Source organism: Suricata suricatta, chromosome 17, assembly GCF_006229205.1.
Source record: "Suricata suricatta isolate VVHF042 chromosome 17, meerkat_22Aug2017_6uvM2_HiC, whole genome shotgun sequence".
In the NCBI taxonomy this organism is placed as follows: Eukaryota; Metazoa; Chordata; class Mammalia; order Carnivora; family Herpestidae; genus Suricata; species Suricata suricatta.
This window is the reverse complement of record NC_043716.1, coordinates 1,757,242-1,782,080: the sequence shown is the minus strand read 5'-3', so window position 1 is coordinate 1,782,080 and position 24,839 is coordinate 1,757,242. Positions and strand designations below refer to the sequence as shown.

Here is a 24,839-nt window from a genome sequence, read left to right as displayed (position 1 = left end):
TTGGCTCACGCGGTCATGGAGGTTGATGAGTCCCAGGACCTGCAGGTGCGTGGATGAGCCGGACACCCAGGGGGACAGGGGGCCACTGGTGACAGTTTCAGTCCAAGTCCAAAGCCTAGGACCCAGGAGAGCCCAAGGTGTGGTCCCCTGTGAAGGCGGCAAGCTCAGGCCCCGGGAGGAGCGGCCAGGGGCGGGGGGTCAGGCAGCGGGTCAGGAGGGGCCGCTCTCTCCTCCTCCGGGAGGACCCAGCTCTGCTTCCACTCGGGCTCAGCCCGCCCCGCTCCACCAGGCCCAGCGTGCGGCTCCTCCCAGACGCAGACACACGTTGATGTCTGACCACGGAATGCCCAGGCACCCTGGGGTCTGCTCAAGCAGACCCATAAAATTACCCAGTTAGGTTTCCGGGGGGGGGGGGGGGGGGGGGGTGTGTGTTCCTGCGTCTGTGCATGGCTGCAACGGGGCATTTCCTGATGCACGGCTCCTGATTGTGTGCACATCCATTCCGTCTCGACTGCCCCCGATGGGCTCTGCCTTGTGGCGTCGGGCATGGGCAGGCACTCCCCGAGTTCGGGGCGCCGCGTGTGATCTGGCCATTCTCTGCCGAGACAACCCGTTGCCATTTTTGTTTGTTTTCACCTACAATATTTCTTTCTTTTTTAATGTTTTTTATTTTTGAGAGAGAGCGTGAGCAGGGGAGGGGCAGAGGATCCGAAGCAGGCTCTGTGCTGACAGCAGTGAGCCCAACGTGGGGCTCGAACCCACAAACCAGGAGATCCGCGAGATTGTGACCAGAGCCAAAGTCAGATGCTTAAGTGCGGGAGCCACCCAGGCGTTCCAAGGTTTCCTCCTGTTCACTTGTAAATTATCTAGGACTCCCCGCTCCAAGCTATAAATTACAAAGCTATAAAAGTGATCCTTCATGAGGTTTAAAGCCGGGCTCGTAGCACCAACTCCTGCTGCTCAGAGAAACTGCTTTCGGTGCTTTGGAGTGCCTTCCAGTATTGACATCGGAATTTTAATTAAATAATTAAAAAAAAATTAAGTGTGTTTATTTACTTTGAGGGGTTGGGAGGTACAGAGGGAAGGTGACACAGACTCCCCATCAGGCTCCATGCTGATAGTGCAGAGCCCAACATGGGTCTCCAGCTCATGAACCGTGAGATCATGACCTGCGCTGAGCTGGAGGCTCCGATGCTTTATGCTCAGTGAAATCAGCCAGTCAGAGAAAGACGAGTGTCACGGGACTTCACTCATGTGGAATTTAAGACACAAAACAGATGAACATCAGGGAAGGGAAGCAAAAGTAATATACAAACAGGGAGGGGGACAAAACATAAGAGACTCTAAGTACAGAGAACAAACACAGGGGGGCTGGAGGGGCTTGGGGTTGGCGGATGGGCCAGATGGGCGAGGGGCATTGAGGTCGTTGGTTGGGCTGAGCGCTGGGTGTCATACGTAGGGGAAGGATCACTGGTATCTACTCCTGAAATCACTATTGCACTGGATGCTAACTAACGTGGATGTAAATTAAAAAACCAAAAAGGTCTGATGCTGAACCGACCGAGCCCCCCAGCGCCCCTCTGTCAGAATTTCTAAATACTACACACCAACGTGCATCTCTTTATTAATCAGTTGTATTGCTTACTCTCTATCATGTAGGTGAGTCATAATCTCCTAATTTAGTCTGCAACAGTTTTCATTTAATGTTTATTTATTTTTATTTATTTGGGGGGGGAGTGGCAGAGAGAAAGGAAGAGAGAATCCCAAGCAGGCTCCGCACTGCCAGTGCAGAGCCCCATGTGGGGCTTGAACTCATGAACCTTGAGATCATGACCTGAGCCGAAATCAAGAGTCAGATGCTTAACCTACGGAGCGGCCCGGGCGCCCCTACCATCTTCATTTAAATCCCACTTCCGGATCCGTATCAGTTACACTGCATCAGTCCTGGTACCGCTAAGCCACACGGTGCAATCTGGTCACAGTTCCTTTCTTGCACAACTGCTGTTTCTTCTGAAGTTAATAATTGTTCCACTTAAAAATTTTTCTTCATGTTCTTTGGACCTGTTACGAAATCATCCTGGACTATAAAAAGCCTGAATGTGATTTTCTACACACAGTGACTGGTCTTAAACCCGGCATCTGGGTCATAGTGTTTTCCCAGAGCCACTCAGGTGAAGCGCGGTTTGTGGGGCCTGAAGCACACAGTTTGGGGGAAACTTCTGTAAAAAAGTAACATTATGAGGGGCACCTTGGTGGCATCTGACTCTTGATATTGGCCCAGGTCATGCTCTCAAGGTTCGGGAGATCAAGCCTCACGTCAGCTCTGCACAGACGGCATGGTCTGCTTGGGTTGTCTCTCCCTCTCTCTCTGCCCCTCCCCTGCTTGCACCCACGCTCTCTTTCTATCAAAATAAATAAGTAAAACTTAAAAAAAACTAACATTATGAATATTTACTTAAGTTAGAACCCCCCTCACACTTTAAAAAGCTGAAACCTACCATAAACATCACAAAATCCTGAAAAATGATATGATACTCATAATAACAATTTTCCCGACACATCTCTAAAATTCATTTTCCTAGGGGGTGCCTCCATGGCTCCGTCAGTTAAGCATCTTTGGTTCCGGTCATGATCTCGCAATTCATAAGATCGAGCCCCACTCTCTCAAAATAAATACAGTTTTACAAAAAGGTAAAAAAAAACTATTTAAAAAATAAAATTCATTTTCCCTACACTTCTTCCCCCCGAGTACTCCTTGTTTACTTGTAGGTGTGACAGAGGTGTTGGAAGGTGACTTTCCATGCAGAGGAGGGAGGGGTGTTTGAGGCAAGAGCTTCAGAGCACATTTCGTGTCCCCCCTCCGTGCCTCCCCCCAGTGAGGGCACAGCTCGAGGCTGAAGCCCCTTGCAAGCCCCATGGGACCACAATGTGACTGCAAACCACACGCCTGTGGCGTCACACTCAAGTCAAATGTATTTCCAGCCTAACTTGGTTTTTTTAATGTTTATTTATTGGAGAGAGGGAGAGAGGGAGTGTGGGCAGGGAAGAGGCAATGAGAGAGAATCGCAAGCTGTTTCCATGATCACCGTGGAGCCTTACGAGGGGCCCGATCCCATGACCCTGGGGTCATGACCCAGGCCCAAATCGAGAACTGGAAGCTCAACCGGCTGAGCCACCCAGGCGCTCCTGAGCCCATGGAGATAAAAAAAAAAAAAACGGATCAATATTGGCTCATCTGTTGTATCAAAGTTACCTTTGTATCAAAGGCAAGATAAAAAATAATAAGAGAAAAATGAAATGAAAATTACGATCAGCATAGTTTTCTGTTCCCTTGGGTTGTTAGAAGGACTCACTAGAGGAGAGAGTGAATCTGAGCATGGTCCACGGTTGTAAGCAGAACACTGGATATAAAGTAAAACTGCTTCTGAGAGATGAGCCACACAGTGGGGCCAGCAGCTTCCAATAATAACAAGTAAAAATGAAAGTAGCATATGCTATGCTTCTAGAAGTCATTTTGCCACAGCAATCTGCCAAGGGAAGACCTTAACCCATGCCCAACGGAGACTTATATTTAAAAAAACATACTTATGTTTGGATTTTGTTTTATTTTTAAAGTAATTTCTATGCCCAACGGGGGGCTCTGACCTCCCAACCCTGAGACCAAGAAATGCAGCTCCACCGACTGACCCAGTCAGGGGTCCCCAAAAGGAGAATTAAAAAATGTTTTTAATGTTATTTATTTTTGAGAGAGAGACAGAGAGTGAACAGGAGAGGGGCAGGGAAAGAGAGAGACACACACAGAATCGGAAGCAGACTCCAGGCTCCGAGCTGTCAGCACAGAGCCTGACGCAGGGCTCGAACCCACAAACCATGAAATCATAACCTGAGCCAAAGTCAGAAGCCTAACCAACTGAGCCCCCCAGGCACCCCATATATCAGTGTGCTTTTACTTTGCATTTCCCTGATGGCCAATGGTATCACACATCTTCTATGCTTGTTTTCTGTCTGTATATCCTCTTTGGAGAAATGTCTCTTGTGTTTTTTGCCTATTTTCTATTTGGACTCTTTGGTTTTTCTACTGTTGGGTTTTGAGAATGCTTTAAAAATTTTTGGGAGGGGAGAGGGGCACCTGGGTGGCTCAGTCAATTAAGTGTCCAACTCTGGACTTGGGCTGGGGTCATGATCTCATGATTTGTGGGCTCGAGCCCCAGGTTGGGCTCTGCGCTGACAGCACAGAGCCTGCTTGGGATCCTTTCTCTCTCCAACTCTCTCTCTGACCCTCCCTTGCCCGAGCTCTCTCTCTCTTTCAAAATAAATAAATAAACTTAAAGCATTTTTTAAATTAAAAACATTTAATGGCTCAGTATGTTGAATGTCCAGCTCTTGATTTTGGCTCAGGTCATTATCTGAAGGTAGGTGGGATCAAGCCCCTTGCTGGGCTCCAGGCTGACTGTGGAGAGCCTGCCCGGCGTTCTCTCCCCCTCTCTCCCTGCCCTTCCCCCACTTGTGTTCTCTCTCTCTCTCTCTCAAAAAAAAAAATAAACCTTAAAATTTTTTTGAGTCATTGCAACTACTGTATTGTAAATGATGGAAAATAATTGCATATGTTAAAAAATATGAAACTTTATAAAGTAAAAAAAAATAATAAAATTAAAAAAAAAAGAGAACCACAAAAAAAAATTTTTTTTTTGAGAGAGAGCAAGAGCATGAGTGGGGGAGGGGCAGAGAGAGAGAAACAGAGACAGAGAGAGAGAGAGAGAGAGAGAGAGAGAGAGAGTGAGAGGATCCCAAGCAGGCTCCACACTTAGCACAGAGCCCGACGCGGGGCTCGATCTGACAACTGAGAAATCGTGACCTGAGCCAAAATCGAGAGTTGGACCCTTAACTGACTGAGCCACCCAGATGTTCCAAGAATTCGTTTTTATGTAAACAGTACATATATCACTGTAGAACTATAGTTGAGTGCATGTATTTGAAGAACTCAGGAAGTGTTTTGGGGGCTTGGCTACTTTCGCTTACGAATACGGCAAACTGGCAGAGCCTGCGCGAGTCACCTTCCCCCGCGTGGGGCTTGGAGGAGCCCTTGCGCGTTCTCGCATTCTCAACATGAGTCTTTTATGTGGTCTGCGAATATTGCCTCCAAGTGCGGAGCGGGCTTTCTGCCCTCCTAGCAAAAATCTGTTTATAAAAACTCTCATGTGATCAATCAAATCTTGGCAAAGCCCAATTCAGGAAGCGAGAGAAGTGACGGGGCCACACGAGAGAGATTAGGCGACACTCTTCCTGTTTTTATAGAAATCTGGCTGGATTCCTGATGCTGAGAGCGACGGGGGGGGGGGGGGGGGGGGGGGGGGGGGGGGGGGGGGGGGGGGGGGGGGGGGGGGGGGGGGGGGGGGGGGGGGGGGGGTGGTGACGGGTGACGGCCATGCCTTTCAAACAGGGACGCGTCTGGAGGATTTACCAAGAGGTGGCAAAAGAGGCCACCACCACCCTTCCCAGCCTCCATACAAGGGGACGAGGGAGCCGGGGAGTTCATGTCAAGGGAATTCTTAGACGTGGCAAGAGATTCAAGTCTCTTTCCGTCCATGTGGAGGAGGGGAATGCTTCTGCACCCACCGGGCCACCGCTGGAGTCCAAAGGGAGCCCCAGTAGAGACGGGCTGTCTGCGAGGGGGGAAGACAGGCCTGGCACTACCGGGCCAGACGGTGGGTGAGCCGCAGACGCTGTTGGCACGGCCGGCGTGGACCGCTATTTGCCAGGGGCAATGAGAGCTTTAGGGGGGGCTGTGGATGTGCCCAAGACTCATCCTTGACGGGAGACGTCTGAAGGCAAAGAACCAGGGCTGGAGCTGCCGGTCTTCTGTCAGGGGGAGGGTGTCATGGAAAATGTGAGCCTGGTGGGCTCCATGGATGCCAGGCTTGAGCCATCCAGGAAGGACTCTGCCCGAGAGGACTTGGTGGCCACGTGAGGCTGGAAGAGGCCGTGCATGGGTGGCTGGACTCTAGGGAAATGGATTGTGGCCCTCGGGGCAGGGGCTCGTGGTGGCCATCAGAGGGCACCCAGAGAATTCGTGCGTGGTTCCTGGGACCGGCTGCTGCGGTGCAGAGGGTCCCGTGAGAGGCTCCGAGGGCCTCCTGCCACAACGGCCCCAGGTCACGGGGCTCTTCCTGGAATTTGTCCCTCCTCGCCCCAACCCTCAGTGAGGAGATGAGGAAGGAAAGGAAGGAGGAACAGAACAGCCCGTGCCTCCTGTCCTAGATTCTCCAGCATCACGCCCTGAGGTGAGGGGCATTGTGAGAGTGATTTATCAGCAAGAGTTCCGGGGGAAGATGGATGGGGGGACAGGGGAGCAGGGGGAGGGGAGGGAGAGCAGGAGGAGGAAGTTATGGAAGCGCGCCCCCGAGGTTGACCCTGGGGCGGGACTCTTTGGAAAATGGCTCGTTAGGAAGTGTGACTAGGTGATCCTGAGCACGGTGGCCCCAACAACGGGCCGTCTCCCACGGCTCTCCCCCCGTCAGGAACGAGGGGCCCGGAGCACGTCTACTCTGCGCCCACCAGCCGTTGGTTAGGGTTCTGCCTGGGGCTGGCGAGAATGGGAATCCCAGGGCACATCCGGCTCTGTGCTCGGCAGCTTGAGGGTCGGCTCCAGCACAAGAGACACACAGCTGGCCAGGAAGGGACCAGAAAGGGATGTGAGCAAAGCCTTGGTCTGCTCTAGCCCCGCCCCTGCGGATCCTGAGTTGTGCTGCATCAACTTCCCTGAGTCCGGACTGGGCTCCTGTGACCTGGACTTAACACTGACTGAGTAGCTGAATGGGAAGAAAGGATGAATCCGAGGGTCCATCCGATAACAGTGAAACGCTGTGTTAGTGAAGATGCCCTTTTTCAGCTTGAGCAAATTCCCTTCTATCTCATTTGAAGCTCGTTTAAAAAAAGGTTTTTTTCTTAATGTTTATTTATTCTTGAGAGAGAGAGAGAGAGAGAGAGAGAGAAAGAGAAAACGCGAGTGGGGGAGGGGCAGAGAGAGAGGGAGACACAGAACCCGAAGCAGGTTGCGGGCCCCCATCTGTCAGCACAGAGCCCGATGCGGGGCTCAAACTCACGAACTCTGAGATCATGACCGGAGCTGAAGTTGGAAGCTTAACCTTCTGAGCCACCTGGGCGCCCCTGATCAGTTGTGTTTTAATTGTAGTTCAGTTTAAAATTGCTCTAATTTCTCTTGAGACTTTCTCTTTGACCCATGGATTATTGAGAAATGTGTTGTATAATTTGCGGATTCTGGAGATTTTTAGAAAATTTTTTTTGTTTTCTATCTAATCATTTTTTGGCTTAATTCCATTATCATCGAGCACATATGTTGTAAAATTTCAATTTGCTTAAATTGGTCAAGTTTGTTGTGTGATACGGTCTATCTTGGCGGAAGTCTCACGTGCACTTGAACGATGTGTCACTTGCCATTGTTGGGTAGGATGCTCTAGAAATGCCAACCAGACCAATGATAGGAAAATGTAATGCAATTTTGATCAGTGAATGCCAACCACGTGGGGACGGGGGATAAGATAAAATAATGTCAGTGTTTACATAGGAGAATAAAAGCCTAAGTATATATAAAATTTTATGGTTAAAAAATTGTGAGAGGCACGCCTGGGGGGCTCAGTCGGTTAGGCGTCCGACTTCGGCTCAGGTCATGATCCTACGGTTCGTGAGTTCGAGCCCCGCATCAGGCTCTGTGCTGACAGCTCTGAGCCTGGAGCCTGCTTTGGATTCTGTGTCTCCCTCTCTCTCCGCCACTCCCCTACTCATGCCCTGTCTCTCTTGAAAATAAATAAAATCTTAAAAAAAACTCTTCCCTCCAAGAAAACAAACGGAAACCCCATAACTTTCCGTTGAAGCACTTGAAACTCAATCTTTTGTTTCACATACTCTTAAAACTCAGTACAGTGTTTGAGGCGAGCCTACTGTTTTAGAACAGCCCCAGTTGTGACGGCTCATAATAAACTTTAAATAAACTTCTGACAGTTTCTAAACCTAAAATACAACGCAAAGCTTTGTTTCCCCCAAGCCAGTAATCCGTTAAGCGCTCATTGAAACGAGAGAAGGTATTTCTTGAGCCCCATGCTGGCGAGGACTGACAGGCTCCTCGTGAAGGTGCGGATAAACGAATATCCGTCTACACGGTCCGGTCCGGAGAAGGGGATGGGGGACGTACCAGCTCATCTCACTCCCGGATATGTGGCCGAGAGCGCGCTTTGCTTCTTAGCACCAACGAGCCTGTTCACTTCAGCATCACTAATTCAGTCAAAGGCTCTGCTTCTCAAAACCGCATTGCCGAGGGAGTCATTAATGAGCACTGTGAGAGAGAGAGAGAGACAGAGCGAGCACAAGCAGGGGAGGGGCAGGGAGAGGAGGGAGAGACTCCCAGGCAGGCTCCACGCCGTCAGTATGGAGCCTGATGTGGGGCTCGAACTCAGGAACCGTGAGATCAGGACCTGAGCTGAAATCAAGAGTCTGACGCTCAGCAAACTGAGCCCCCCAGCACCCCGCCACCAGACCCATTTCTAAGCAGAGGCCTGTTACAGAGACAAATGTGTGTGAAAAGGAAAACCCAACCCAACCCCCACATCTCTGTCTAGACGCTTACGGGCATACAGATGCCCAGAAATAAGTCTGAAAAGACACCCACCAGCTTGCCGTCTCCGGGCTTGGGGGCTGGAGCTGGGGTAAAATGTGTTGTTTTTCCACCTCGTACTCTGTGTCTCTCTCAAAAATAAATAAACATTTAAAAAATGAAGCAGATGGGCACGCTGCCTTGCAAGGGAGGGAATCGGACCCAAGGCGCGGAGCTCTCCCCCCCCAACCCTGGAACAGTTGGTGACCCGGTAAAGTGAGGGTCCCCAAGGACTTGGATACTGTGGACATGAAGTCTGGGGTCACTGCACCGGGTAAGAAGCCCTCCTGACCCGCTGAGGTGCTGCGAGAGGGTTTAGGCAGCGCGGAGAAAGTGCTGGAAGGCGGAAGCTGGCACCCTCGAGGCGCAGAGGCAGAACCGTTTAGGAAGGGAGAGGGGAACCTGCGAAGTCCGAAGGAGTCACCTCCCGGAGGCCAGGCTTACGGCAGAAACCCCGGGAGGCATTCAGCGGAAAACGGCACCGCTGCCGGTGTAGACAAGATTCTGACCCATCTTCTCCGATGAGGCCGCAGCCCTGTTCTCACGCGGTTAATGCGGTTGCAAAACCTCATCACACGTCTCTAGGCGTTGGCGTCGCAAAAATCAGGGATAAAGCGGTTTTTCCTCGGGAGTCAGCAATTTATGGGAAATTGCTGGAAGTTTACTTTATTTTGGGGCCTGGAAGGAGAACTGTTTTTCTGTGCGTGTGTGAAACCCGCCTGCAATTTATCAGCAAAATCCTGGTGACTCCACCTTCACAGCGTCTCCAGGAGCAGAATCCTCGTCACCACGTCCGAGGATGCCTCTCAGCCGGATTCCCTCGGAGGTCCTTAGCCAGGCTCTCGGGCTCCGCTCTTGGGCCGTTTCACGGAATGTACAGGGCAGGCGTCACGCGTTACAGTTGACATATACGTTCGGTCATTCATTCCCTCCTCTGTCCCGACCCCTCCAAAGTCTGTTGCTCTACCTTGAAGTCAGAACGAATGCTTAACAGCAGCCCAAGGGCCCTAATGAATCGGGGATCTTCCTTTTCCCTCTGTGGCTCATCGACTCTTCTCTCCAGCTGGTTCCTCCATAAAATGTCTGGCAAATGGATATCCTTGCACACCCTAGACGTTCTCTCACCCCAGGGCCTTTGCACCTGCCGTGCCTGCCATCTGGAGCCTTGTTCCTCCTGGGACTCCTCATGACCGGCTCCTTCACCTCCTTGAGACTGTCACTCACAAATCACCTTCCCGGTAAGGCTTTTCTTGACACCCTACGCCTGGTGGCCTTATTAAAAATTGACCCTATCTCGGGGCACCTGGGCAGCTTAGTCGAGTAAGCGTCGGACTTCAGCCCAAGTCATGATCTCGCGGTTCTCAAGCCCCGCATCAGGCTCTGTGCTGACGGCTCAGAGCCTGGAGCTGCTTCAGATTCTGTGTCTCCCTCTCTCTCTGCCCCTCCCCAGCTCATGCTCTCTATCTCTCAAAAATAAATAAACATTAAGCGAAGAAGAAGAAGAAGAAGAAGAAGAAGAAGAAGAAGAAGAAGAAGAAGAAGAAAAAGAAGAAAAGACTGTGCGTGTGAATTGACACTGTATGTGTGTAAATGAGATTTACAGGGGATGGGATTAAATCCAGTCCACTTTCTTGACCACCGTGCTCATGTGCGCGACGGCCAGGCCAGGGTGGGCTTGAATTTCGGCCCTTTCCCCCCAGCAGACCCGTGAACTTGGGCAGCCCACGCCCCGACTCTGAGCCTCAGTCCACCATCCAAAATTGCTCCCCAGATTCTTGTGGGCTCGGGACAGTTAGCGTCTGGCAGGTGTCTGGCACCATCCCAGGGACAGATTCGATGCTCAGTAAAATTTCCCTTTCCCAGTTCCTTCCTCCGTGTGCAGCCAGGAAACCTCACTCTGCCAGTGACTCTTCCTTCCCGCACCGGGGGCTCGTGCGCCAGGACTTGGTGACATTGAGCAACAGCGCAGAGCCGGGCTCCTCTGGCCCCAGCTGCTCACTGATGGGCACAGCAAACGGATGGGAACTTTCCCCGAAGGAAGCGAAAGGGGGCGTGGGTGAGGAGAAATGACGGGCTGGCCTTTGGTGGCTTTGGTCCTGCTTTCCTCTCTGCAAAGCTATAAAATGAGGAAGTCCCGGGGGGAGGGGCGGGGGGTTCAAGAGGAGGGGAGAGGGAGTAGCTACACCCACCCCGGAGGAGGAGGAGAGCGGGGCTGCTCTGCACCCAACCCCCACCTCACGCAAAGCCTGCCTGGATTCCCCTCCGAACCCTTGTCCACTTCAGTCGGGGACACGGGACATCACCGCACAGAGCCTCCTGCGTTTCCCACACGGACTCCAGCAGGACAAAAGCCACTTAGGTGACCCCCACCCCGGCTCTCCAGGATTTCGTGTTTTCTGACTCTGGGCATTGCTGCATCAGGAGCCCCAGAATCACAGCCTCCAGACACAGGTAACCAGCCCGTGACTTAGGGGAGACCAAGAAATGTCAAGGGGCGACGGGGACTTAATGGCCAAGGGGAGGTTTTAGACTCTTTTCCCTTTGCTGCATTGGGCTTGAAGTGTGGGGGCCAAATCTCAGTCACAGAGTGAGACTCAGACTCAGCCCCATTCCAGCCCCCACTTGGCCGCAGCGCTAACCCCGGTTCTAACATCAGCTCCCCCTTAAGCCCCGGCCCCAGCTGGGACCTCAGAGTCAAGTGGTATCTTAACGCCAGCCAGCCCTTCCCAAAGTTGACCCTGGACTCTGTTTCCAGCTTCAGCACCAGGCTAGGCTCAGTCACATCCCCGGCCCCCCTAGGAGCCCCGCCCCCCCGGCCCCCACCCCAGGACATGCCCCTTGGCACCAGCCCAGCCTGGACCCCAGTCCAGCTCCCACGTTACCTCCTTCAATCCCCAGCTCAACGCAAACCCCAGTCCTGACCCCACGTCCAACCTCACCCGCAAACCCAGAACCATGCCCAAGCCTCCCTCCGGCCCTGGGCTCACCCTCCACCTGCGTTCTCCTCTTCCTGTGACTCTGGGCCTGACCTGAGCTCCTACCAAGTCCCAGCCTCCCCCTGGGCCCAGCTCCGGCCTGAGCACGGGCCCCCCGCCCTGCCTCGTTTCCGCCCACAGCCCCAGCCCCTGTCCAGCATGTCAATGGAGTATGAAAAGTTCCAGCACTCCGAGGGTGAGAAGCGGCGCCAGGGGTCCGGAAATGGTGAGAGGGATAGGGAAGTCGTGCCCTCCTTCAATTCCCTCTTTATGTGTAGAGGATTTCTGCAGTCATGTCTGCACTCCCGGAGAGGTCCGGCCCAGCTGGGGACCTCAGTGTGAAGACGACTCAGGTCCAAAGAGAGCCGGGGACAGGGAGGGCCACAGGGGGTCTGGATCTCTCCGCTCTGGGGGAGGGTGTGAGAGTGGGGCATGGAGGGAAGAGCATTTGGGTTTAGAAGGAACCTCACTGGTGCACCTGACAGTACAGGTGAGCGCGAGCCAGGTGGGGCTCCGGCTCTTTGGCTCTTTCTCGGTCCTTCTGCCCCTCTCCCAATTCTGATAGCATCTTACCGGTCACCAGCACCCTCCATCTGCGGGTCTTTGTGTCTGTGTGTCCCATGGGCATGAGGGGCCCGGGTGACTGAGGGCTTATGCTGATCCATGAGGGTCAGAGGCCTGGCGCATCCCCCCACCAGCATGACCCGAGTTGGGCCTCATCCCTGACGGGTCCCTGCGCCCCCCCACCTCCCCCGCGCCCCCTCCTGATGCTCTCTCCCCTCACAGGGCTGCTTCCTCCTCTGCACCACCTGCAGCGGCTCTGCTCCGGCCCCCAGCCCTTCCTGCTGTCCCTGGCCGTCAGCCTCCTCCTGCTGGTTGGCATCTGCATGATCGCATCCCAGAGTGAGGGCGCTTCGTGGGCAGGGAGGAGAGAGCTCGCTGGGTGGGGGGGGTGGCCGCCGGCTCTGTCACCTCGTGGTTGGCTACTGTAGGCCGATGGCCTAACCTCTCCAAACCTTGACACCGGATAAGGAACGGCAGCACCTGTTCCTCTGGGTTGGGGGGACAAGGTGTGTCATGAGCCGGTTCACAGAGGGCCTGATAAATCCCAGCACCGCTTCGTACCCTCCCCGATCAGATTCCAAATTTCAGAGGGACCTGGTGACCCTGAGAGCCTCCTTCAGCAACTTCACGTCAAACACCAGGGCCGAGCTCCAGGCCCTGAGCTCCCAGGGTGAGCCCTGCACGGGAGGGGCTCCCCGGGGGCGAGGCGGGGAGGGGAAGGGGGCGGGGTCCTGAGCACCGAGTAGGTTCTCCTCCCCCACACCCCTCCCCCACACCGTGTCCCCTTCAGGTGGCAGTTTGCAAGGAACGGTAACATCTCTGAAGGCGGAGGTGGAAAGTCACAAGGGGGAGCTGCAAGCGGGTGAGCCCCTTCGGAATGGGCTCTGGGGCAGAGGGGCGGGGTTGGGGGAGGCCTCGGTGCTGAGCGCCCTCCCCTGCAGCCCGCAGCCTGAACGACAAAGTGTTTTCTCTGGAGAGCAAGCTGGAGAAGGAGCAGCAGGAGCTGCAAGCAGGTGGGGCCCCGCTCCCCTCCCCGGGGGCGCGGCGCGCGTGGGAGGGGGCGCGCAGGGCCCGAGGCGGCGGGGACGCCTGGCTGCCAGGGGCCCGCTGAGCATGCAGGCGTTGCCCCCGCTGCCCACCTGCGTGTGTGTCCCAGGTCATTCCGATACCCTCCTTCGAGTCCAGCGGCTGACCAAAGACCTGAAATCCCTGACCTGCCAGGTGGCCGCTCTCCATAGCAATGGTGAGGGGCGCGGGGGTGCCGGGCCCGGTTCCTGCTCGTCCCCCTGGGCGGCATCTTAGACCTTCCCCTCCCCTGGCTCCTCAGGCTCTCAAAGCACCTGCTGCCCCATCAACTGGCTGGAGTTCCAGGGCAGCTGCTACTGGTTCTCGCGCTCCGTGAAGACCTGGCCGGAGGCGGAGAAGCACTGCCGGCTGGAGAACGCGCACCTGGTGGTCATCACCTCCCGGGAGGAGGAGGTGGGCGCCTCTGCTGCCGCGGTCCCCTTGAAGGCCGCAGTGCTCAACGTCAGCTGGGCTCTGGAATCACCTGGGGGGCTCGATGGAGACCTACCACCGGCTGGGCCACCCTCGGAGGGTTCATTGGCTGCAGCACGGAGGTCCTGGGGTCTCCAGTGGGTTGAATGGGCAGGTCAAGTTCAGAACTGCGACTCCAAGGAGTCGGCTGGGCTGGGGAGAAGTCACCCCTGCCCTTCTGTCCCCCCAGATTTTTGTGCAGGGACATACAGGCTCCTCGCGCGCCTGGATGGGACTCAGTGATCCCGAAGGAGTCTGGAAATGGGTGGATGGGACGGACTACGAGACCAACTTCAAGTGAGTGCTCCCGGGCTTTCTGTGCGCCGCTGCCCCCTTCGGCTCTTGCTCCTCCAGTGCTGACCCCCAGCGCCCTGTCCCCGGACCTGGCTTCTGCGCCCTCTGGCCATTGTCCTGGCATCTGTGCCCTCTGGCCATTGTCCTCTCTCCGCAGGAACTGGGAACCAGGCCAGCCGGATGACTGGCAAGGGCATGGGCTGGGCGGGGGCGAGGACTGCGCCCAGTTGCTCCCCAACGGTGGCTGGAATGATGATGTGTGCCAGAGGTCCTACCGCTGGGTGTGCAAGGCCCACCTGGGCACCGATGTCTAGCGCAGCCGCCCGACGCTGCCCGCGGGCCACCTGGCCTCCAGCCTACCGGGAGCCGGAGGGGGCCCTCCCCGAGACCCCTGGCAGGGCCCCATGGGAGAGGACTGAGCCCTGGGAGGTTGGGACGCTGCCACCATGTTGAATGTTTCCCTCCTTGGTGTTAAAAGACCGTCTACACTTCCTCAGGTGTTTGTTTGTTTGCTTTAATTGCAGCTTTGCTGAGGTCAATCCACCTACCAAATTGTAAGGTATTTGAAGCGTACATCATTGCAATTTGATATTCGTGTACCCTGTGTAAGGGTCCCGCATCTGGTTAATAACCTCACGGATTCATCTTTGTGTGTGTGTGTGTGTGTGTGTGTGTGTGTGTGTGTGTGTGAATACGGCTACAATGAACATAGGGGTGCAGTTATCTTGTTGGTCCTCTGTTTTCATTTCCTTTGGGGATGTGCCCAGAAGCGACATTGCTGGATCGCATGGTCCTTCTATTTTGAATTGTTTGAGGAACCTTCAGACTATTTCCCACATGGCTGCCCCAATGTACATTCCCACCAACAGTGTCTGAGGGTTCTTTTTCTCCATCGCTTTGCCGATGTACGTTTTTGTGTTAAACCTTAAAGATGAACTTTATTGAGATATAATTCTTACACAATATAATACACCCACTTAAGGGGTAGCGATGACTTGTGAACAATATTCATGCCCCGGTAACTTCCACGCAATCTCCGTGGAGAGCATTTCCATCGGCTCAAAGTTTCCTTATGCCCCGAACCTGCTTCCTTGTCTCTAGGTCGCTAATATTAATGATGTACTTTCTTTCACCAATGATTAGTTTTGTCTAGTCTAGAATTTCACAGCATATTCTGTTTTGTGAAGCTATATGGATTTCATATTGCCTGATTTTCAGCAATTTTTTTAGTTAAAAAAAATTGGGGGCGCCTGGGTGGCTCAGTCGTTTGAGCGTCCGTCTTCAGCTCAGGCCATGATTTCACAGCTCATGAATTCGAGCCCCACATCGGGCTCTGTTCTGACAGCTCAGAGCCTGGAGCCTGCTTTGGATTCTGTGTCTCCTTCTCTCTCTGCCTGCTCACTCTCTCTCTCTCTCTCTCAAAAATGAATAAACGTTAAAAAATTTTTTTTAATTAAAAAAATTGTTTATTTCTGAGAGAGAGAGTTAGAGTGCCAGTGGGGGATGGGCAGAGAGACAGGGAGACATAGAATCTGAAGCAGGCTCCAGGCTCTGAGCTGTCCGCACCGAGCCCAACGTGGGGCTCGAACTCATGAACTGTGAGATTATGACCTGAGCCGAAGTCGGACATGCAACGGACTGAGCCCCCCAGGTGCCCCTTCAGCAATCTTAAAATAGCAGAATGAGACAGCTAGGGAAGGCCTTGGAGAGTCCTATGTTGTTGTAAAAAGAGCATTTCCTTTCCATATACAGTTGAATTCAATTCTTTTTCATTGCTTAAAAGCTGTATAAACTTGGGGTGATAAGAAAAGGCAATTCTTTGGAGGGCCTGGGTGGCTCAGTCGGTTGAGCGCCTGACTCTGGCTCAGGTCATGATTGCATCAGTCGTGGGTTTGAGCCCCACGTCAGGCTCTGTGCAGACCGCTAGCTCAGAGCCTGGAGCCCGCTTCAGATTCTATGTCTCTTTCTCTCTCTGCTCCTCCCCTGTTCACTCACTGTCTCTCAAAAATAAATAAAATGTAAAAAAAAAAAATAAAAAAAAAATATATATATATATAAAAGAAAAGGAAATTCTTTAATTTATTTGAAGAGCCCAGAGTTGGGGAAATGTAGGTTAGATGCCTGGGCGTATTGGTTAGCTATTGCCGTGTAACACCTATCCCAATGCTCAGTAGCCTAAAACACTATTATAGCCAGTAAGTCTAGAGGTCAGCTGTATGGTCCCTGGTCTGGCCAGAGTCGACTCGCCTTTGCTGGGCTTGCCCACGCATTTGTGGTCAGCAGGCGGGTTGGCTGGGAGCTGGCTGGTCTAGGACAGCCTCACGCCTGTGTCTGGCACTTGGCTGGCTCCGGGCTGGGACAATGGGGATGCCTGGGCCGTGTTAGGTTAGTTTGGGCTTCTTTGCACAGCGTTTGGGCCGGGTTCCAAGTGGGGAAATGAAAGAGCACAAGAACCCTGGAGTATTCATTCCAGAACTAAAGTGTCACTTCTGCTTCAGGCTATTGGCCGCGCAGATCACAAGGCAGCCCATGTCCAAGGAGTTGAGAAATAGACTTTCAGATAGAAGGAACGGCAAATCCTATGGTAGAGAGGACAGGCACTGTGAGGGGCGGAGATGGCTGCTTGTGCGATCGGTCTAGCGCACCGACTTCGCTATAAAGAGCCAGCATCCCACTAAGGATTCCCATGGAGAGAAAGGGCAGATTTCATTGATTGCTGGATTCCCTGCACCCAGAAAACTGCCTGCCTATAGGAAGATTTCTTTTTCTTTTCTTTTTTGTTCTTTTTCTTTTTGAGAGGGAGAGAGACAGATCATAGCAGGGGAGTGGCAGAGAGAGAGGAGACACAGAATCCGAAGCAGGCTCCAGGCTCCGAGCTGTCAGAAACAGAGCCCAGCGTGGGGCTCAAACCCACAAACCAGGAGATCATGACCTGAGACCAAGTTGGACGCTTAACCGACTGAGCCCCCCAGGTGCCCGGGGAGGATTTCAGTTAGTATTAGTTAGTTAAAGAGGGTGGCATCAAAGGGAAGGTGTGGGAAGGGCAAAGTTTAGCTCTGGGGACGCAGCCCGCTCCCACTCCTCTCTGCTCACCAGCATCACTCGAAAATCACCAGGCTGGAACCAGAGGGGTCTTGGCGGGAAGTGCTGTGAGGACAGCAGGAAGTGATGGGGTCACAGGGCAGTGCCCAGTGTGGAAGGGATTCCATAAGACCATTGGTACCCAGCTGGCTCTGCGGGCATCAAATATTGGGGCCCAGGGCGGCCAAATGCACGAATGCTAAAACAATACTAGTAATATTGCAAATATATTGCAAAAAATACATTGCAAAGAAATACCGCAATAACACTGCAAGTGTGTTTCACGTCACACAATCTGACCTCATTGATTCTTGTTCTGCTGGATTTGGGGTCAACATTCAGGTGTCACGAAGTTCCCTGTGTCTGAACTAGAATATTCCTGGAAACTCGGAATCAGCCTGATGACAGGAATGACGGTTGTCTAAACACATCTGCTCAGAAGCCCATCTTCATGAATCTGTTCCTGGAAATAATTGTGCACAAAAATACTCTGCACAATGCCTTTCACGAGGCAGACGAAATTAACATACACATTACAGCACAACATATACATTGCTTTTAAATTTAATGTAAAAGAATTAATATCGTGTGTTTGGTTTACTTTGTCATTTATATACTTAGTTTCAAACCTTCCTGGGTTTAGAGTCTATTTCCGGGGCGGGGGGATCCTCAGTCGGTTGAGCATCAGTCTCTCGATCTCGGCTCCAATCATGATCTCAGGGTGCTTGAGACTGAGTCCCGCTTTGGGCTCTTCCCGGACAGCCTGGAGCCTGCTTGGGATTCTCTCTCTCTTCCTCTCCCTCTGCCCCTCCCAGCTCACATGCTCACGCTCTCTCTCTCTCTCAAAAACAAATAAACTTAAAAATAAAAAAAGGAAAATACTAGTTAGAAAACTTCACCAGCTCTCACAAGCCCTCCAAGTTTGGAATGAGTGAGTCAAGGTCATGCTCTAACTGTCACCCTTGCACTCCCACAAGCAAAGACAAAATCAAGTACAGCCTGGTCGGGGTGTTGCCGTGTCACAGGTGTCACAAGGAGGCTGAGGCTGTCCCAGCTCTGAGAAGTTGTAATCCATGGAGTGGTCTTGGTTAGGTGAGGGTGAGCGATTGGTTGTATGCTCTGAATATTAAGAATGTCAATGTCCAGGGGCACCCGGGCGGCTCGGTCAGGAGAGTGTGCTACTCTTGATCTTGGGGTTGTGAGTTTGAGTCCCAAGCTGGGTGTAGAGATTACTTAAAAATAATATCTTAATTTTTTTAATTTTATTAAAAATGTTTAATGTATTTTATTTTTGAGAGACAGAGAGAGACAGTGCGAGCAGGAGAGGGTTAGAGAGAGAAGACACAGAATCCAAAGCAGGCTCCAGGCTCTGAGCTGTCAGCACAGAGCCTGATGTGGGGCTCGAACCCACGAACCGCAAGATCATGACCTGAGCCGAAGCTCGACACTTAACCAACTGAGCCACCCAGGCGCCCCTAAAATTTTATTTTAGAAAGAGAAAAAAAAAAAGAGAGCAGGGGAGAGAGGCAGAGGGAGACAGAATCCCAAGCACCAAGCCTGACATGGGGCTCAGTCCCACCCCCCTGGGATCATGATCTGAGCCCAAATCAAGAGTTGGACGCTGAACCGACTGAGACACCAAGGTACCCCAAAACTAAAATCTTAAAAAAAAATCAGGGGCATCTGGGTGGCTCAGTTGGTTGAGCATCCGACTCTTGATTTCAACTCAGGTCATGATTCATGGTTTGTGGGTTCAAGCTCCACATTGGGCTCTGCGCTCATAGCGTGGAGCCTGCTTGGGATCCCCTCTCTTGCTCTCTCTTTGCACCTCCCCTGATTGCTTCTCTTTCTTTCAACATAAATATGTAAATAAGCTTAAAAGATTTAAAAGAATCATGTCCAGAAAGCGGGCAGGGACTAGGAGGAAGCACAAATCCGCCGGGCCGGTGATGCACCAGGTAGCTCAAAGATGAACAAAACCGTGTTCCTTCAAAGCTCCCCTTTCGCAAAGTACAGCGACAACAATCATCACCCTGAATTTTCTTCCAATTGGTGAGAATAATTTTCAAAAGAAGACTGTTCCTTAATTTTAGGAAGTTTCCCCTGCTGGCTCTCTGATTTCCAAGCAAACCCTCTGCTTTCAGAATTATACAAGACCTTCCTCTGAAAAAGGAAGAGATAAAACTGCTCTTTGGTGATTACGGAAGCTTCTCTGACTGGCTGCTGGAAACAAGAGGCTTTGGTAAGGAACTGATGTGTGACACCTGTTTCTTTGGACTTAGTTTGAACCCCTGTTAGAATCCTGTATTAGAAGGACTCTTTGGTTATACACTCCAGAAAAAAAAAATCTCTAGATTTAGGTAATGCAAAGAGACCTTTTGTTATACAAGGGATCTCACTCGCCCCCTTAGGGGTTGAATTTGCATCTTCCAGAAAAGACATGTCGACGTCCTAACGCAGGTGCTTGTGCCCGTGGCCTTATCTGGAAGTAGAATGGCTGCAGGTGTAAGTAGTTTAGGTGAGATCACAGCAGAGGAAGGTGGGAGTTTAATCCGAGATGCCCGCTGTCCACACCAGGAGACATGACACGCAGGGGAGAAAGCCACGTGACTACCCAGGCTGTAGGTCAAGGACGTGCCCACAAACCACCGGAAGCCAGGAAGCGGGGAGGAAGGCTCCTCCCCAACAGGCTTCAGGTAACTCTGAAAGACATCCGGATTTCAGGCTTCGCCTCCAGAACTGTGAGGTTTTGGGGTTCTTTGTTAACCCGGCAGGCAAGCCCCGGGCTGGGAGTGGCTGAAGCCCTGGGACAGGCTGGCAAGGGGAGCCGGGCTCTCTCCCCTTCTCGCCAACCCTTTCCTCCGCCCAGGGATGCAGGTCCAAGGTAGCTCCGCCTCCCTCCTCTACAAAGGGCTGAATTAGGATTGGCTGAAGCCTTAGGGCACGCCTACTCTCTCTTGTTCCTGATTGGATTTAGGGGTAGACATGTGACTCCATTCTGGCCAATGACACTTGAGGATCTGGGAAGGTGCTGGGGCTTCTGTGAAAGATTTTGCCTCCCGGGGGCACAAGGAGGGTCAGCCAAGGCGGGGACCTCTGCAGGCTTCCTGGCTGGTTGGGACACTTGTCTTTCAGAGTTACCTTGCCAGTAGCTTGGAGGAAAAGAAGGACAAGAATCTGAACAGAATCTGGAGGAAAATGCATGAATCACTGGCTAGAAAGGAAGACAAATGCCCCCAGCAGGGCCCTCAACATTATGGGGATTTGAAATGTCAGAATGAGGCATAGCTGGTCAGGTTTTTTATCAATGAAAAAGCGATCCTACTGCGTATTGTTCACAGGGTGTGCGGTTCCATGGTGGGAGCGGAGGGACACAGTCTGTGGCCATTTGGTAGAATGGCCCCGGAATGAGAACAGAAGGTCATTGAGTCAATCGAGGTGAGCCGTGCACAGCCCTCCTGACTCCATCTGTTTTCTTTCTTTTTCTTTTTTTTTTTATTATTTTTTAAATGTTTTATTTATTTTTGATACAGAGCGAGACAGAGCATGAGAGGGGGAGGGTCAGAGAGAGAAGGAGACACAGAACAGGAAGCAGGCTCCAGGTTCTGAGCTAGCTCTCAGCACAGAGCCGACGCGGGGCTCGAACCCACGAACGTGAGATCTGACCTGAGCCGAAGTTGGAGGCTCAACCGACTGACCTACCCAGGCGCCCCTCCATCTGTTTTCTATAGGTTGATTTGCACCACCTGAGAATAAGGGACAAAATATCTGTTCTTTACACAGAGTCAGAGCCAATACTGCCTAAAAGTAGCTACCTCAGAAGATAATGCGTAAACTCTGGTTTTGTACCCTGACCACACTCCTAGGAATGGAGTCGTTCTGCCCCAGAAAGTCCTAAGAAACAGAATGTGTACAAGCAGACTGCCTATGACATCTGGAGAAATTGTAAAGATGGCGGTTGCAAAAAACAAAAAAATTAGAAAAGATCGTTCTCTCTGTCCACCAGACTTTTGTCTAGCTGTGCTCCGCTCAAGTCCTCCTGGGTTCTGTTGATCCAGCAGTGGGACAGGAGAGATGGGAAGTCACCTCGTGTTCCTGACATCCGACCACTGCCGGTCAATCCTGAGATCTTTACCAGTTCGCTGACTGCCCATCACAGTCAGTCCCCGAGGTGGCTCCACTGGAGGGACGGGGATTAACCCCTTCCTGCCTTTGCTGTCCTCATTCGACCACTGCTCGTCAGGTTTTGCAAGATTCTCAAGATGTCTCCTTTCTTAAACCACGAGATCTTCTCCACCGCATTCATTAAAGTCAACGAAGGGTTGGGTCACATGCCCTCTGGCTCTTTCTGGCTCTTTGAGAATTGCCTGTTACCTGCCTGGCCCTGGAGACTGCTTGCGTCAACATCGTCCTGTCCAAAGTGTGCACGTAGTATATTGTAGTAACTCGTAGTATATTGTAGTAACTCAGGCGATAAATAGAACTCCTGATCTTCTGTTTGGAATCTGAGGGCACTGCACCCACCTACGCTACTCCTTTCCAGCCTCCATGGCCATCGCTATGCCAACATGCTGAGCCACTGGTGCCCCATGGGGCCCCACCAGCTCTAGTTGCTCTCACTGGCTGGAACATCATGACCTGAGCTGAAGTCAGACGCTTAACCGACTGAGCCACCCAGACGCCCCCTGATACTAGAGCCTCTGATGTCTTCCAGGTGTTTAGTCTCATTGATACGTATTTTCTTTTTTGTACTTGCTGTAACCTCTAGAAATTGTTGCAGTTCATCAGTGATAATGGGTATCCCTGCTTACTCTTTTAAAAAAATATATAGGTTCTTTTGTTTGAAGTTTATTTATTTTGAGAGAGAGAAAGAGAGAGAAAGAGAGAGAGAGAGCATGAGCAGGGAAGGGGCAGAGAGAGAGAGAATATCCCAAGCAGGCTCCGTGCTTTTAACTCAGATTCTGATTTGGGGCTCAGGCCCACAACTGTGAGATCATGACCTGAGCGGAAACCAAGAGTCAGACCCTTCTCCTTTGGAGTCACCCCATCCTCCTCCCCCTTATCCTTTTTAATGAGGTGGATTGAATGGTTTTCTCTTTAGAATATTTGCCTTTTGTTAAATTTAAGTTTGCTTATATTCCTATTTTAGTTTTTGTTTTGTTATTGTTGTTCATTAGAAATTGCTGCTGAAACTCACCCACTCCCCTCTTCAGAACTTATTGGCGCAACGTTCCATCCAATTTGTAACCTGTCTGTGCCTGTGTCCCCATCCAGAAGCTGAGGATCAGAGAGCTCCGAAGATAAGGTTTTCAGGCTGGATCGAAGTGATAAAGGGCCTTGTGCTGAAGAATCTGGAACCTGTCCCGAGGAGAGTGGAGAGCCTTTGAAGGTAGATAAGATTTGAATTTAAAAACCTCTCTGCTACGTGAAGAGAATGGATGGGGGGCGGGGCACTGGAGTCCCCGGAGCCCCTTAGGCTGTGGGTGTGCGTCTGCACTGGGGGGAGGGTGATATGCATTTCTTCATCGCTGCTGTGTGGATGTCTGAGTCATGCCAGACCTTATGGGAGGGCCTTTACCCAGAGTCTAGGTGTTTCTCCCTGTTTCCTGGGTTTCCTGTGAGGTGGAGGAGGGAGGAGTTTGTGGCAAAAATCAGAGGGAACAAATCGCATCAATAGTAACAAAAGCCTTGCCAGAGGTGGGCCCTCTAGAGAAATCTTTTCCCGAGTCGGCATTCATAAATGTTTCCACCCATGCTCTTGGCTTCCTACACAACGAGGATTCTAACATTTTCCTCCTTCCTGCCTGACCCGAGCTGGTGGTTAAGGATCTCCCCCTTTCCACATAGCCATGTGCTTCAGGTGAGGCTGGCTCTAGCCCCTGGTCAGTGACTGCTTTCATCGTGGGATACACTCTGGCCTCTTCTGGGGGCGTCAGGGAAGATTTCCGCGCTGCTGAGCGGGACACCGGGAGAGGTGTTCTGCCGGATGCCGTCTGTGCTGTGGGCATGAGAGGGAAGAGCGACAGCACAGAGGGAGAACCCAGGAAGAACCTGCCTCCCCGCAGCGTCACGTCGCTGCTGTGCAGCCTCGGGCCTTCCTACCTCCCGGTTCGTCGGTGCGTAACGTCATAGACTTTCTTACTGTCTAAGCCAAGCTTTTGCTCCTTGCAGCCAGAAACGTCGTAACCAATGCAGATGATCTGTGCTGCCGACGAGCTCGCTTCCTGTGTGTTCCCGAAGGGTCTGTGATCCTGGGCGACACAATCATCCCTTCCTTCTGGGGCTCATTACCAAGAACTGCCATCCATTGAGCTTTCCAGGCACGGCCACTTCTCATCACCATCCCCAATCCCAGACGGCATCACAGGGAAGTGGAACCTATAACTGGAGACAAGGACAAACGTGAAAGTGAGAGAGCCGGAGGAGGACTGGGGCGGGGCGCAGGGTCACAGGCGGCGGCAAGGAGGGGTCTGTGTGGCGTAGGGCGCGGCGGCGGCGGGCTAAACGCTGCTTGAGCCCCGGAGGTCCGTTGGCTGGCAACCTCGGGAACTCCGCAGGTGACATCTGAAACAGGCAGCCGTTATGTACCGGGAGCTCAGGCTCCGGTCTTACCCACACTGCTGCCCTCTGTTCCCAGCAACCCCGGGCCACAGTCCCGAGACATCTGCACCTGAGCCCTGGGCACCAACTTGTCACCTCCCGGATCTCTGGGTCCAGGAGGGGTAAGCCCATAACCCATCAGTCAGATGCTGCTGCTTGGCAGCCAGTCGACCAGATACCCAGGGCCGTGCCATCACCTCTGCGGGCCTATCCCGATGCGACATCCCTTCAGGCCAGCCCCTGCCGCCACCCTGTTCAAACACACAGGAGGTATTAGACTCACAAATGTGCCTTGAACTAGGATGGGTCCCACTGCGAGAGGTTCCTGGTTGTAAGTGAAGAAAGAAAGACAAGCCCAGACTTGAGACTGGGGATAGAGAGCCAGGTAAAGCCCTTTGCCTGAATGAATGGGAGAGAGAGGGAAGGGTCCTTAGGGAGAGAGGAGAAGGCTTTGCAGAGGAAATGACCCTGGAGTGTGGGTGGAGGCAAAGGAGATCTGGGCAGATGAGCACGGCTGTGTGGGAGGTCCAGACCCTGAAAGGAAAGACCCCCCCACACAAACGCCAGCCAGAAGAGGTCGTGTGGCCTTGGTGGCAGCCAGGCAAGGCCTCGCCAGGGTCACAGGGACTCCGGGACCTGCCCGCCCACTGCTCCTGTGTCTGTGCAGGGAGCCCTTCCCAGGGGAAAGAAGACAGCCCCCCACCCCGCTTACTTGAGCCCCAAAGCTCTGCTCACAGATGTTCGGCTCCAGGATGTCTAAGTTACATCCGGCAGCAGCGGGAAAACGTGTTCTCGGACCCCTATCTCCTCCCACCTTGGCTTTGGTCCTGGAAGACGGAAGCAGATTCTGGCCAGGCTGGGTCCGGTAGCCCTAGGCATATGTGGGGGGCATCAGCCGGGTCCCCCAAGAGGCCTTTAAGTCTTTTAAGTCAGATGCAAGGTGGCAGGCTGGGGCCGGGAAGGCAGCCAGAGGCCCAGAAGATGCAGAGGGAGCTCAGGGGCTGGGCTCCTGCAGGGGGGAATGACGGGCCTCACCTCTGGCCCTTTCTGGCGAGACTCCCCCTCTTAAACCAAGCCAGGAGGCCTGCAGGGAGCTGGAGACCACACTGGACCGGGAGATG

The 24,839-nt window shown here is 52.7% G+C and overlaps 1 protein-coding gene and 1 long non-coding RNA gene across 6 annotated transcripts; one reads left to right on the top strand and one right to left on the bottom strand.

Moving 5' to 3' along the window:
• The first annotated feature begins 10,550 nt into the window (after positions 1–10,550).
• On the top strand, positions 10,551–14,533 carry LOC115282445 (C-type lectin domain family 10 member A-like). 3 transcript variants are annotated; one of them, XM_029928501.1, is made up of 12 exons: positions 10,551–10,724; positions 10,952–11,119; positions 11,785–11,839; positions 11,922–11,996; positions 12,430–12,546; positions 12,782–12,877; positions 12,998–13,069; positions 13,149–13,220; positions 13,364–13,450; positions 13,535–13,686; positions 13,934–14,040; positions 14,195–14,533. In XM_029928501.1, exons 3-12 carry the CDS (start codon positions 11,803–11,805, stop codon positions 14,349–14,351), a joined length of 972 nt encoding a protein of 323 aa, XP_029784361.1. In that variant the 5' UTR covers positions 10,551–10,724; positions 10,952–11,119; positions 11,785–11,802; the 3' UTR covers positions 14,352–14,533. The 3 variants fall into 3 exon arrangements, with proteins under 3 accessions (XP_029784361.1, XP_029784360.1, XP_029784362.1); XM_029928500.1 differs by lacking the exon at positions 10,551–10,724 and having other exon boundaries at positions 10,883–11,119; XM_029928502.1 differs by lacking the exons at positions 10,551–10,724; positions 11,922–11,996 and having other exon boundaries at positions 10,884–11,119; positions 11,785–11,869.
• Positions 14,534–17,332: 2,799 nt separating this feature from the next.
• Positions 17,333–23,615, bottom strand: LOC115282490. Of its 3 annotated transcripts, XR_003904662.1 has the most exons (4): positions 23,221–23,615; positions 22,906–23,116; positions 22,316–22,499; positions 22,009–22,118 (listed from the first exon to the last, which is right to left on the bottom strand). It is a non-coding gene; the product is annotated as an uncharacterized LOC115282490 (long non-coding RNA). The 3 variants fall into 3 exon arrangements; XR_003904663.1 differs by lacking the exons at positions 22,009–22,118; positions 22,906–23,116 and adding an exon at positions 17,333–17,581 and having other exon boundaries at positions 23,261–23,615; XR_003904661.1 differs by lacking the exon at positions 22,906–23,116 and having other exon boundaries at positions 23,261–23,615.
• Positions 23,616–24,839: the final 1,224 nt, after the last annotated feature.

Coding starts and splice junctions, on each gene's coding strand:
- LOC115282445 (XM_029928501.1), top strand. CDS start 11,803: ATGTCAATGGAGTATGAAAAGTTCCAGCACTCCGAGG. Junction 11,997..12,429: donor TCAGTGTGAAGACGACTCAG/GTCCAAAGAGAG, acceptor CTCCCCTCACAG/GGCTGCTTCCTCCTCTGCAC. Junction 13,221..13,363: donor GCAGCAGGAGCTGCAAGCAG/GTGGGGCCCCGC, acceptor TGTGTGTCCCAG/GTCATTCCGATACCCTCCTT.